The sequence below is a fragment of the Dendrobates tinctorius genome, unplaced genomic scaffold (genome assembly GCF_039654945.1).
Source record: "Dendrobates tinctorius isolate UK_male_01 unplaced genomic scaffold, ASM3965494v1 ptg000315l, whole genome shotgun sequence".
Lineage (NCBI taxonomy): Eukaryota > Metazoa > Chordata > Amphibia > Anura > Dendrobatidae > Dendrobates > Dendrobates tinctorius.
Genome location: NW_027361982.1, coordinates 5,429,471 through 5,445,545, shown reverse-complemented (window position 1 = coordinate 5,445,545; position 16,075 = coordinate 5,429,471). Strand labels below are relative to the sequence as shown.

Genomic DNA, 16,075 nt, shown 5'->3' with positions numbered 1-16,075 from the left:
AACCACTGCAAATCTGCATTGTGTGCACACAGCCTTAACCTTTCATGTCAGTGAATGGAGACAGTGTTATACATCAGTCAGTGGTAATGGAGTCTATGTCATGCATGTCAGTGAATGGAGACCACACTGCAGTAAGGCTACGTTCACACGTAGCGGAAATTACCGCGAGAATTCTGGATTCCATTCCGCGGGAAAATTGCATTTTAAATTCCCACTATTTTCCCGTGGAAAAACTAGCGATTTGCAAGCGGAATTAGCTTGCAGAATGCTAGCGCTTTCCAAGCGATCTGGAGCATTGCTTGGAAAACTGATTGACAGGTTGGTCACACTCATCAAACATAGTGTTTGACGAGTGTGACCAACTTTTTACTACTGATGCTGCTTATGCAGCATCAGTAGTAAAAGATAGGATGATAGTAAAAGATAGGATGTAAAAAAAATAAAAAATATTGTTATGCTTACCTTCCGGGGTCCCGCGCAGCCTTCCCACCTCTTTCTACGCTCCCGCTCCCAGTAATCCTTTGCGAGAATGACCGCGATGGTGTCCGTTCTCGCGGGATCGCGACGTCTCGCGGTCATTCGCGATGACATCGCTTACTGGGAGCGGGAGCGTGGAGAGAGGCGGGAAGGCTGCGCGGGACCCCGGAATGTAAAAATAACAATATTTTTTATTTTAAATTCTATTTTTTACAGGGATATGGTGCCCAGAGCCCGGAGGACCGTCTCCTCTCCTCCGGACTGTGGGTACCATCCTCAAATGTTCTGCTTACTTTTTGCATGGTGTGCACAGCCACATGCGGAAAGTAAGCAGAACAATGCATTCCTATGGGTGCGGGATCTCCGCGATTCCGCTAAATTAATGAGCATGCTGCGTCTTTTACCGCGAAGCGATTCCGCTGCGCAAAAAACCGCAGCATTAGCATAGCATTTCGGAATCCCATAGGATGCTTATTTTTCGAGGGAAAATCGCGCGTTTAAAGCTGTCGCAAAAACGCGAAAAAAACGCTACGTGTGAACTCAGCCTAATAAACGACTCTGAACTGTCAGTGGTAATGGACTCTGAACCCTCCAGTTCAGTGAATGAAGACTACATTGTGCAACACTCAGTAGTGGATCTGGGTGTTTTTGTAGCACACACAGGTGTTAGTGTTCATGGGGCCGGGGTGAGCTCCAGCACTGATTCTACTGCTGACCAACATCAATTCAGGAGACTGTTCTCCAGTGTCACAAGACTAGTGAACCCTCCACCTCAGAGGAGGAACACAGGATAAAGTACACAGGACCAGAGGAGAACATCCCATCCAGAATTTATATTGGAAAAGTTCTTCTGAAAGAGTTTGTGAAGTTTAGGTGTCTGAGGTCTACGCTCTGATCCATGCTCCATCCAGCAGGATCTATGACATCAGCTTTAAGCTCCAGTGTGATCTGGATATGTTCTGGAACATCTATAATGACACTAGAGAAGATGAGATCTGGGATCATCTCCAGTGTATCTAGCTGTCTAAGCCACAGGAAATAATGGCCACTATCCTGTTCCAGTCTGAGGTAGTGGCGCTGGCGGATCTGCAGCACTGGTTGAGCCGGCAGTGCATGGTGAGAAGTCATCCCCAGAAGATCTATGATGAGGAGCAAATATGGAACGGAGGATATTCTGTGAAAATCCAGCTTCTGCAAGTGAATGGTATAATTAGACATCTGCCACACTCCTTCTACCTGAGCTCAGAGAGAGGGATATGCCACGTCTGTCCCATAGATGTGGGGGCAGGCACCTCGCCATAAACTGCTCTTGTATCACGTGCTCATTGTGTGGACATTTCGGGCATACAAAGGGCATATGCACAGGACCCGTCATCTATAACCTATGCTCAGGATCTCTGCATACGTTTCATGATTGCCCTCATGCAGAACATAATAAATATAATGGCCAGACCTTCCTTGGAAATTATGAAAGAAGATGTCACCAGTGGTGCAGATGTTGTCCACGAAGCCGGTACTGATGAGGTTATAAGTCGCAGTAACAGTGAACCTGCTCCAGAGTCTGATATAATATTAATGGATGCTGCACTACTAGGACCACCAGCCACTGAAGAAACACCTAAAGTACCACCAGCCATTGAAGAAATACCTAAAGTACCACCAGCCAGAGCGAAACCACCATCAGCCATTAAAGTAAGATCTTAACAGTGGTCAGCCACTAAAGTAAGGCCTAAAATGCCAGTCACTAAGGTGTCCAGAAAACCTTTTGCTAAACCATCCAAGCTTCAGCCCAGTACATCTGTAGAAGCAGATAATCTCTCCGCAGTGTCCAGTGTGGGAGAGGAAGTTTTGTGACCATTAAAAGAAAAAAAAAACCTTTGTGGATTCCTCCAGAAAAGTCACAATAGTCCAGAAAACCTCTGCGCCTCCTGTGATGGCGATAAGTCCCGGATGTTACAATGTACTGGGAGAAGAGGACAAAGAAGAAGAGGCAAAAATGGAGCAAAGTTCTTCATACATCATAGAAAATGTCTCTGATGAGGTGGATCCTGACACTCCCCTGTCCACGAAGAGATGGGTCACTGCAGGTGACAGCAGTGGAAGGAGGAAGAAGACCAGAAAGTATAAGTGATCAGGATGCGGCTGAAAATAAGCTCCATTAATATGAAAATATGAACAAAGTGAGGACTAGTAGCAAGGTGGCAGGTGATCTGCCAGCGTTTGTCTGATGAGAGATCTGACGTCTTCTTCTTACAGGAGACGTATCTGAAATGCGATACCCATGTGTATGTGGGTCGCCCTCCCAGGCCTGTGGGGTACTCGGTACCGGGCCCGATGAGCTTCAATGGGAGATGTCACGGCAGCTGGGACCCGGCCCGTGGCCCTGGGCGCCCATTTGTAAAAGGGGAATGTTCAGTGTGCTTATGATGATTAGAGTTTATGAATGAATGAGTCGTGACGCCACCTGTGGTGATTGGCAATGAAGATGTTAAGCCGACGCTGCAGACAGATCCTCTGGGACAGATAGTGTGGTGCAGCAATGATGTTATAGCCCTCCACAGGCAGGGCTGTAGTCCCAGGGCAGAGTAGGTGAAGAGACACGTAGATGGTGTAGTGTCGGGCGCAGGGGATGTAGCAGTGCTGGCAGGTTGACGCAGGAATAAGTGGAGGACACCAGGGCATGTAGTTCCAAAGATTTACTCACAGTCTGTTGTGGCACAAGAGCCCGCATCCGTCCCGTGTCCTCCGGGTCAGGAGCTCAGCCAACTTCCAGGCAAGATGAAGTACTCCTTTCCAACACTCCGCCAACATGTGCCTTTTCTGAACGTCTCCCTCTTAGCGCCTTTAGTGAAGTACTCACAGTACAGAGTTACACTGGAGTTCCTCCTGTCAGATGTTCCTATGAAATCTACTTGTACGGTAGACAGCTGTAGCCTGCTTCGGGGACTCCTTACTACCTAGTCCCGGCTCACTCACGTTGCTGTTGTGCCCCCAAGTCTGGTGTGGGAATAAAGTGGTGACAACTTCTATTCCTCCGGTGTCTGCTGCAGGACCATTAGTATCCATACAACCTCGGGGACCGGACCCCGGCCTTGCGCTTAGAACTTGGGAAGGGTTCTCCTCTAACCCTAATCCTTAGTTCTCTTCTTCTCCTCACGTTCCGTATTAATCCTTTCCTTCTTATGGAGAGTCAGGCTTTCTATCAATGTTCCTCTCCTGTGCCAGCGGACCCAGGTCACTGAGGTCGGCTGCAGCACTTCCTTCATCCATCCCACTCAGGGGATCTTCACTCTTCCTCTGACTGTCAGACTGACTAAATTCCAAACTCCACCCGCCTCCCAGCACACTTCGTGTTCCAAGCAGGGAACCACCAAAGGGTGCTTTGCTACACTACTGTGTTGTGTGGGATGCAGGTGTTGGAGTGTAGTCAGGTGTCCCCACCTTACCTGGATGGTGGGGTACCACACCTCAGGAGGAGGTGCAGTACCTCTGTGGCGACTTAGCCCTCAGGGGCGCCACATATGCAGCCAAGAGAGACTGGAGACTTGGTCCATCATTCTGGTCCTTCGGTCTGGAAAGAAATGATGGTGTGGGGATCCTCTTTAACACCATGAATCTCCAGGTGCACAGAGTCCTGGAGATCTGTCTGGGCTGCTATCTGATGCTGGACTTTACATTGGACTCCATCCATTATAGACCAATAACATTTATGCTCCACAGACCAGGAAAGAGCGGAGGGAACTGTTTGATCACATGAAGCCATATTGCTTAAGCTCTAAAGTGTTTATATTGTGTGGGGATTTTAATAATGTATCTTGTAATGTAGACAGATTCAGCAGTCACAAGAAACTGAGATATGATAAGGCGTTTATTAATAATATAGTCCAGCAGGCTCACCTAGTAGACCCCTATGGTTCCCATCATACCAGTAAGATGTACACATACCATAAAGGGGGTAAAGCCAGCAGAATAGACCGGGTGTCTATAAAGAGAGAGGCAAGATGTTCTCAATACAGCATCAGCCCTCAGTTTTCTGACCATTGTATAGTGAGCGTGACGATGCACTTATCTCAAGCTGTGGTCTGTGGAAAGGAGTATTGGAAGGTGAATAGCTCCGTGATCCAAGATCCACGTTTCAGAGAGATTTTCTCCACCTTCTATAATGATCGTAGGACCACCCAATGTATGTGTGATGACAAAGCTGAGTTGTGTTAGACCATGAAAAGTGACGTCAAGCCATTTATTATACGTGCAGCCAGGAGATATAGTAATATGGAGTATATAAGATACTCTGCCCTGAGACTACACCTGAGTCGGCTATATAGCAGGATGAATGGTGGTGAGGAGGTGGATGGACGGAGCGTCAGCCATATAAAGCAGAGAATGAGGGAACGATTGCCTCAAGTCTCTCAAGGTGGAGGGACAGTTTGATAATTGGGGCGTCCATAATCCAGATCCTTTTTTGCCTGTAAAAACAGGGTCAGTAAGATGCTAAACACTGGCTTGTTGGATGAGAATGGGATGGAGCAATCGGAGCAAGAGAAAGTCCACAAGATAATTGGTGATTATTATAGAGATTTGTATAAAGGGGTTCATATTGATAAGGAGGACATTAAAGCCTATTTGAAGGGGGTGTCCCTACCAACGTTAGACCCGGCACAGGCAGATACTATGAACCGTCCCATAACTGAGGAGGAGGTGAAGAAGAGCATTGACTCCTTAAAAGCCAACAACTGCCTGGGGCTAGACGGCCTGACCAGCGAGTTTTATAGAGAGTTCAAGGACTTATTAGCTGTAGACCTGGTGCAGGTCTATATTGATTGCCTTTCTGCAGGGAAGCTCCTACAGTCCCAGTATAAATCTGTTCTGGTTTTCCTGGCAAAGAAAGGAAATGTAAAAGATATAAAGAACTGGTGACCATTGTCTTTGCTGAACACAGATTACAAAATTCTGGCTAAGATCTGGTATTATCGGCTGAGTGAGGTGGCAGGTGAGCTTATCATCGTCAACCAGACGTGTGGTTTGAAGGGTCGGACGATAGAGGACTCATTGTTGGTCAGAGAAGCTGTCACTTAAATTAAGCAGCACCATGTGGGGCGTATATTGTGGGCTTAGACCAGAGCAAAGCCTTTGATAGAGTCCATCATGACTACCTGTATCAGGTGATGTTACAGTATGGCCTCCCGATGCGGTTTGTGCAGTAGATGCAGTTTCTGTGTAAGGGAGCTATAAGCCTGTCGCTGATTAATGGTCACTTGGCCGGAGCCCTTTGCGATCCTGTCAGGGGTGAGGCAGGGCTGTCCTCTCAGCCCATTGTTGTATGTCTTCAGTCTGGATCCTTTCCATAGAAAAGTGCAGGATCATAGAGATTGTACAGGGCTGAGGTGCCACCTGCAGAGTATGGTGGAGGATGTAAAGTTCTGTGCCTATGCGGATGATGTGTCGGTTATGGTGTCTTCTAGAGATGACTGTGCAGCTCTACAGCAGGAGATCACAGCCTTCTCCAATGTATCTATCTCCTCTGTGAACATGGAGAAGAGCGAGGCATTGTGACTGGGGAGCGACCGTGATGTCTTCTCTGTGCCCTTCAGAACAGTTCAGGGTCAGATAAAGATTCTGGGAGTTGTGTTTGGTGCTGTAGATGATGGGAAGGTGAACTGGGAGGAGAAGCTGGTGGTGTGTGAGCGGTAGGTGCAGAGCTGGAAACATTGGAAGCTGACGTATCTGGAGAAGATCCGCCTGCTGAAGACCTTCCTGCTCCTGCTGTTCCTCTATATCAGTGTGGTGTTCGCGGTGCCAGATACGTTGCTCCCCAGACTTACCAATGTCTTCTTTCACTTCTTGTGTGATAACAGGGTGAATGTGGTCAGGGGAAACATTGTTTATCTCCCTCATAAGGATGGTGGTCTCTCCATGCCTTGTCCGGAGATCTTCTTTAATCTTATGTTTCTTATGAAGAATTTTTTGTTTTGTAAGAATTCAAAGAAGGTGCCATGATCTTGTTTGTTTAAGAGCCAGATCCAGCAATTTGTGTCTGTGTGGTCGGTAGGGGACCCCATCAAGAGAATCTCAGGACAACTAAAGAATAATGTTTCTTGGTATGGTGTCCACATAATAATTTAGGTCGATAGATGGAGGATCCTGTATGATGACGTCAAGCAGCTCAGTAGGAAGGAACTGTATAAGAATGTGAGTGCTCCGAGTCTAGATGTAAAGCAGGCTGCGAAAAAAACGTGCTCGTTCCCAGAGTTCCCCCTCATATGAGAGACGTAGCGTGGCTGGTGCTCAATGGTAAAATGTATGTTAGAGATACTGTACATTCCTCACTTTAGATTATCAGACAGATCCTGTCCCAGAGAAGAGTGCCCCCATATACTGGAGACGATGCACCATCTGCTGTTAGGGTGTCCCTTTAGTATCCAGGTATGGGAGTCTGTGTCCTTGTCCCTAAAGTTACCGCACCTGGTGGGACAGTCGTAAGGTCGGCTGCTGTACGGAGACTTCCAACCTGAGCTCAGGGCGTATAACAGAAGCTCTCTGTATATAATAAATGTGGTGACCATCTACCATCTGTGGTGTGCGTGGTGCTGCGTGCTCATCAGTAAGGAAGTCCTGTCCTGTGATACTGTCAGGTATAGGATCCTAGAAAGTCTCAAGGCTGTATATAAGACGGATATAGAGGAATCCAAGTAATGTGGCCGGGAGGAACATCCATGTATCGGGATTTGTCAATGTTTGCTAATGCTATTGTGCAAGTGATGTAACAACACTCTTTATTTCCTTTATTATTTATTGTTTTGAGATTTTAATGTAATATTTCTGTAATATATGGTTGTCAGTTTTTAAATAAAAAGATTATTATAGTAGTTATACAGTATTCTTGTACATTGGAGCAGTATTATAGTAGTTTTATCCTTGTACATATGGAGTAGTTTCTTAGTGTCATGCTTTTCCTCCTCAGGCCTGCACTAGACATAAAACAGTATTTCAGGCATGCTGGCAGTTTCTTTTTAATCCCTGTAGTTTTTCTTTTTTTGTTTTGTAGCTTTAATGCTGTCTAATATCGTAGTATTTTTATACAATCACTTGGGATAATTGGCTCCAGAGTTATGTTTAGCAATTTATATCTTCTATATTATATTTCCTTTATTTTAGGTTCACCCGCTGTTAATACGAGAGAGGAGAAGCGATCCTACCAGAACCAAATTCTTGAGGCGCACGGTCAGTGTCCCCGTGGAGGGGAAGCATCCTGACGAACAAGGTACTAACAACCCTTCGTTATTTGTCCAATCCAATGTGCTAATAGTCCTTAATCTAGGATGATGTATTACATTGAGTATATGTGATACAGTATTAGATGGAGATAATCTGCTTATTGACCCTGCAGTGAAGCACGGAGCCGGCAGAATATCCGCCATGGAGACATTCAGTTGTAATGATCCTATAACGTCAGAAATAGTAAAAGGCTTGTAAATCTCAGGACGATATAGGGGTCTGAACCTCTTTGTGTTCCTCATGGTTGGCCCCATTAAAATGAAAATACTTCTACTTATCCCCGGTTCTGGCGCCATTCCAGCGATGTCGGGATTCATGTGAAGTTATGACACGAGCCCTGCCCCTATCAGCGCTGGCATCACTATCCCTGCCTTCGGACGTATTGAACATCAACAGGAAGCCAGCGCTGCGGCTGCTGTCTGACTTCCTTTTGATGTTCGATTTGTGCGAATGTGGGAACATTGGCACCAGCACTGATTGGGCTCAGATGGCGTAACATCCTCACTTAAGCACTGGAAGCGCAAGTGCCAGCACCACTAGAATTGCGCCAGCATCGCAGATAAGTAGAAGTGTTTTTATTTTAATGGAGCCGAAGGGTTATTCCCATCTTTAGAGTTGGAATAGGTGATAATCTGCAGATATGTGGAAGTCCAATTATTAAGACCCCATTGATCTTGTGAATGGGGCTCTGTTACCCAAGAACGGGGCTTTGCAGAGCTCAGTCTGGCAGGGAAAGCTGAAAATCTGCCACTTTAATTTTCTATGGGACTGCCAGAGCCTGCTTAGATTTTTTTAATGCAGTCCACTAAGAATGACTTTGGGCCTCCCGCCTCTGCAAAGGTCAGTTCTCGGAAATGGTGGGGGCCCGAAGGTTGGACCCTTGCTGATATGACTAATTGATAACTTACAAAGCATGCATAAACCTATAAAGGTGTACTCCCATCTTATAACATGCTAGCATGTCACTAGAAAAGCCCATCATTTTATCATCTGCTGTTGTCCAAGCTTTGAGACCCCGATTAATCCTGAGAATGAAGAGTCGATGCGTTTATCTAGCATTGCATTCCTTTTACTTCTTTTTCCATGCTGTGCTCCATTCCTCTGCTATGCAGGGAATTACGGCACAGCCCCATTCACATCTGATTAGTAGGGAGCACTGCTCTGCAAAGAAAACTTTCAATCGGATATAATGAAGACCCAGCAATGTACCCCCATAGTTTTTAGCATTAGGTTTAACAACTGATCAGAAAATGATCGAATATTCTTTGTAATGTGTCTTCGCCTTTTGTAATAAGAATACAGCTATGAATACTCACATCAACTGGTATATAGCTGATATAAGGATACATGACTCTTCTTATAACACTCGTATAGCAATTTTGCAAAAGTGATGATACAGGACATGGAGATATAAGAAAACAAAGTGATTGAACTAACTGATATCAGAAGACAGATGGACAACAGCAACATCCATGGAGGGAGGATCCGAAGAAGTTGCCTCTCGCAGCTTGTGCATATATAGTTAAGTGATGATACAGGGTACACTGATGATACAGGAGGCACTGATGATACAGGAGGCACTGATGATACAGGATGCACTGATGATACAGGATACACTGATGATACAGAAGGCACTGATGATACAGGATACACTGATGATACAGGAGGCACTGATGATGCAGGATACACTGATGATACAGGAGGCATTGATGATACAGGTGGCACTGATGATACAGAATGCACTGATGATACAGGATGCACTGATGATACAGGATACACTGATGATACAGGATGCACTGATGATACAGGAGGCACTGATGATACAGGATACACTGATGATACATGATACACTGATGATACGGGATACACTGATGACGCAGGATACACTGATGATACAGGATGCACTGATGATACAGGATACACTGATGACGCAGGATACACTGATGATACAGGATGCACTGATGATACAGGATACACTGATGATACAGGAGGCACTGATGATACAGGAGGCACTGATGATACAGGGTACACTGATGATACAGGAGGCATTGATGATACAGGTGGCACTGATGATACAGGATGCACTGATGATACAGGATACACTGATGATACAGGATGCACTGATGATACATGATACACTGATGATACAGGATACACTGATGATACATGATACACTGATGATACAGGATACACTGATGATACAGGATACACTGATGATACAGGAGGCACTGATGATACAGGATGCACTGATGATACAGGAGGCACTGATGATACAGGAGGCACTGATGATACAGGGTACACTGATGATACAGGAGGCATTGATGATACAGGTGGCACTGATGATACAGGATGCACTGATGATACAGGATACACTGATGATACAGGATGCACTGATGATACATGATACACTGATGATACAGGATACACTGATGATACATGATACACTGATGATACAGGATACACTGATGACGCAGGATACACTGATGATACAGGATGCACTGATGATACAGGATGCACTGATGATACAGGATGCTCTGACGATACAGGAGGCACTGATGATACATGATACACTGATGATACAGGATACACTGATGACGCAGGATACACTGATGATACAGGATACACTGATGATAAAGGATACACTGATGATACAGGATGCACTGATGATACAGGATGCTCTGACGATACAGGAGGCACTGATGATACAGGAGGCACTGATGATGCAGGATAGACTGATACAGGAGGCAATGATGATACAGGATGCACTGATGATACAGGATGCACTGATGATACAGGAGGCACTGATGATGCAGGATAGACTTATACAGGAGGCACTGATGATACAGGGTACACTGATGATACAGGATGCACTGATGATACAGGATAGACTGATGATACAGGATACACTGATGATACAGGAGGCACTGATGATACAGGAGGTACTGATGAAACAAAAGGCACTGATGATACTTGCTTAACTGATGATACAGCATATACTGATGATACAGGAGGCACTGATGATGCAGGATAGACTGATACAGGAGGCACTGATGATACAGGGTACACTGATGATACAGGGTACACTGATGATACAGGATGCACTGATGATACAGGATGCACTGATGATACAGGATAGACTGATGATACAGGATACACTGATGATACAGGAGGCACTGATGATACGGGAGGTACTGATGAAACAAAAGGCACTGATGATACTTGCTTCACTGATGATACAGCATACACTGATGATACAGGATGCACTGATGATACAGGATGCACTGATAATACAGGAGGCAGTGATGATACAGGAGGCACTGATGATAGAGGATAGACTGATGATAGAGGATAGACTGATGATAGAGGATGCACTGATGATACAGGAAGCACTGATAATACAGGATACACTGATGATACAGGAGGCACTGATGATACAGGAGGCACTGATGATACAGGATGCACTGGTGATACATGATACACTGATGATACAGGATACACTGATGATACATGATACACTGATGATACAGGATACACTGATGACGCAGGATACACTGATGATACAGGATGCACTGATGATACAGGATACACTGATGATACAGGATACACTGATGATACAGGATGCACTGATGATACAGGATGCTCTGACGATACAGGAGGCACTGATGATACAGGAGGCACTGATGATGCAGGATAGACTGATACAGGAGGCAATGATGATACAGGATGCACTGATGATACAGGATACACTGATGATACAGGATGCACTGATGATACAGGATGCACTGATGATACAGGATACACTGATGATACAGGATGCACTGATGATACAGGAGGCACTGATGATACAGGATACACTGATGATACATGATACACTGATGATACGGGATACACTGATGACGCAGGATACACTGATGATACAGGATGCACTGATGATACAGGATACACTGATGATGCAGGATACACTGATGATACAGGATGCACTGATGATACAGGATACACTGATGATACAGGAGGCACTGATGATACAGGAGGCACTGATGATACAGGGTACACTGATGATCAGGAGGCATTGATGATACAGGTGGCACTGATGATACAGGATGCACTGATGATACAGGATACACTGATGATACAGGATGCACTGATGATACATGATACACTGATGATACAGGATACACTGATGATACATGATACACTGATGATACAGGATACACTGATGATACATGATACACTGATGATACAGGATACACTGATGATACAAGAGGCACTGATGACGCAGGATACACTGATGATACAGGATGCACTGATGATACAGGATCCACTGATGATACAGGATGCACTGATGATACAGGATGCTCTGACGATACAGGAGGCACTGATGATACATGATACACTGATGATACAGGATACACTGATGACGCAGGATACACTGATGATACAGGATACACTGATGATACAGGATACACTGATGATACAGGATGCACTGATGATACAGGATGCTCTGACGATACAGGAGGCACTGATGATACAGGAGGCACTGATGATGCAGGATAGACTGATACAGGAGGCAATGATGATACAGGATGCACTGATGATACAGGATGCACTGATGATACAGGAGGCACTGATGATGCAGGATAGACTGATACAGGAGGCACTGATGATACAGGGTACACTGATGATACAGGATGCACTGATGATACAGGATAGACTGATGATACAGGATACACTGATGATACAGGAGGCACTGATGATACAGGAGGTACTGATGAAACAAAAGGCACTGATGATACTTGCTTCACTGATGATACAGCATATACTGATGATACAGGAGGCACTGATGATGCAGGATAGACTGATACAGGAGGCACTGATGATACAGGGTACACTGATGATACAGGATGCACTGATGATACAGGATGCACTGATGATACAGGATAGACTGATGATACAGGATACACTGATGATACAGGAGGCACTGATGATACGGGAGGTACTGATGAAACAAAAGGCACTGATGATACTTGCTTCACTGATGATACAGCATACACTGATGATACAGGATGCACTGATGATACAGGATGCACTGATAATACAGGAGGCAGTGATGATACAGGAGGCACTGATGATAGAGGATAGACTGATGATAGAGGATAGACTGATGATAGAGGATGCACTGATGATACAGGATGCACTGATGATACAGGATACACTGATGATACAGGAGGCACTGATGATACAGGAGGCACTGATGATACAGGATGCACTGGTGATACATGATACACTGATGATACAGGATACACTGATGATACATGATACACTGATGATACAGGATACACTGATGACGCAGGATACACTGATGATACAGGATGCACTGATGATACAGGATACACTGATGATACAGGATACACTGATGATACAGGATGCTCTGACGATACAGGAGGCACTGATGATACAGGAGGCACTGATGATGCAGGATAGACTGATACAGGAGGCAATGATGATACAGGATGCACTGATGATACAGGATACACTGATGATACAGGATGCACTGATGATACAGGATGCACTGATGATACAGGAGGCACTGATGATGCAGGATAGACTGATACAGGAGGCACTGATGATACAGGGTACACTGATGATACAGGATGCACTGATGATACAGGATGCACTGATGATACAGGATAGACTGATGATACAGGATACACTGATGATACAGGAGGCACTGATGATACAGGAGGTACTGATGAAACAAAAGGCACTGATGATACTTGCTTCACTGATGATACAGCATACACTGATGATACAGGATGCACTGATAATACAGGAGGCAGTGATGATACAGGAGGCACTGATGATAGAGGATAGACTGATGATAGAGGATAGACTGATGATAGAGGATGCACTGATGATACAGGATGCACTGATGATACAGGATACACTGATGATACAGGAGGCACTGATGATACAGGAGGCACTGATGATACAGGATGCACTGGTGATACATGATACACTGATGATACAGGATACACTGATGATACATGATACACTGATGATACAGGATACACTGATGACGCAGGATACACTGATGATACAGGATGCACTGATGATACAGGATACACTGATGATACAGGATACACTGATGATACAGGATGCACTGATGATACAGGATGCTCTGACGATACAGGAGGCACTGATGATACAGGAGGCACTGATGATGCAGGATAGACTGATACAGGAGGCAATGATGATACAGGATGCACTGATGATACAGGATACACTGATGATACAGGATGCACTGATGATACAGGATGCACTGATGATACAGGATACACTGATGATACAGGATGCACTGATGATACAGGAGGCACTGATGATACAGGATACACTGATGATACATGATACACTGATGATACGGGATACACTGATGACGCAGGATACACTGATGATACAGGATGCACTGATGATACAGGATACACTGATGACGCAGGATACACTGATGATACAGGATGCACTGATGATACAGGATACACTGATGATACAGGAGGCACTGATGATACAGGAGGCACTGATGATACAGGGTACACTGATGATACAGGAGGCATTGATGATACAGGTGGCACTGATGATACAGGATGCACTGATGATACAGGATACACTGATGATACAGGATGCACTGATGATACATGATACACTGATGATACAGGATACACTGATGATACATGATACACTGATGATACAGGATACACTGATGACGCAGGATACACTGATGATACAGGATGCACTGATGATACAGGATCCACTGATGATACAGGATGCACTGATGATACAGGATGCTCTGACGATACAGGAGGCACTGATGATACATGATACACTGATGATACAGGATACACTGATGACGCAGGATACACTGATGATACAGGATACACTGATGATACAGGATACACTGATGATACAGGATGCACTGATGATACAGGATGCTCTGACGATACAGGAGGCACTGATGATACAGGAGGCACTGATGATGCAGGATAGACTGATACAGGAGGCAATGATGATACAGGATGCACTGATGATACAGGATGCACTGATGATACAGGAGGCACTGATGATGCAGGATAGACTGATACAGGAGGCACTGATGATACAGGGTACACTGATGATACAGGATGCACTGATGATACAGGATAGACTGATGATACAGGATACACTGATGATACAGGAGGCACTGATGATACAGGAGGTACTGATGAAACAAAAGGCACTGATGATACTTGCTTCACTGATGATACAGCATATACTGATGATACAGGAGGCACTGATGATGCAGGATAGACTGATACAGGAGGCACTGATGATACAGGGTACACTGATGATACAGGATGCACTGATGATACAGGATGCACTGATGATACAGGATAGACTGATGATACAGGATACACTGATGATACAGGAGGCACTGATGATACGGGAGGTACTGATGAAACAAAAGGCACTGATGATACTTGCTTCACTGATGATACAGCATACACTGATGATACAGGATGCACTGATGATACAGGATGCACTGATAATACAGGAGGCAGTGATGATACAGGAGGCACTGATGATAGAGGATAGACTGATGATAGAGGATAGACTGATGATAGAGGATGCACTGATGATACAGGATGCACTGATGATACAGGATACACTGATGATACAGGAGGCACTGATGATACAGGAGGCACTGATGATACAGGATGCACTGGTGATACATGATACACTGATGATACAGGATACACTGATGATACATGATACACTGATGATACAGGATACACTGATGACGCAGGATACACTGATGATACAGGATGCACTGATGATACAGGATACACTGATGATACAGGATACACTGATGATACAGGATGCACTGATGATACAGGATGCTCTGACGATACAGGAGGCACTGATGATACAGGAGGCACTGATGATGCAGGATAGACTGATACAGGAGGCAATGATGATACAGGATGCACTGATGATACAGGATACACTGATGATACAGGATGCACTGATGATACAGGATGCACTGATGATACAGGAGGCACTGATGATGCAGGATAGACTGATACAGGAGGCACTGATGATACAGGGTACACTGATGATACAGGATGCACTGATGATACAGGATGCACTGATGATACAGGATAGACTGATGATACAGGATACACTGATGATACAGGAGGCACTGATGATACAGGAGGTACTGATGAAACAAAAGGCACTGATGATACTTGCTTCACTGATGATACAGCATACACTGATGATACAGGATGCACTG

At 45.0% G+C, this 16,075-nt stretch overlaps 1 protein-coding gene across 10 annotated transcripts in view; it reads left to right on the top strand.

Annotated features, from left to right (window-relative positions):
- SYNGAP1 (synaptic Ras GTPase activating protein 1) overlaps positions 1-16,075 on the top strand; it is a 456,710-nt gene that overhangs the window by 179,950 nt on the left and 260,685 nt on the right. For all 10 annotated transcript variants that reach the window (XM_073561313.1, XM_073561314.1, XM_073561324.1 and 7 more), the window contains one exon: positions 7,633-7,738. In XM_073561313.1, the coding sequence (XP_073417414.1) occupies positions 7,633-7,738 (106 nt within the window). The remainder of the gene's footprint in view (positions 1-7,632; positions 7,739-16,075) is intronic.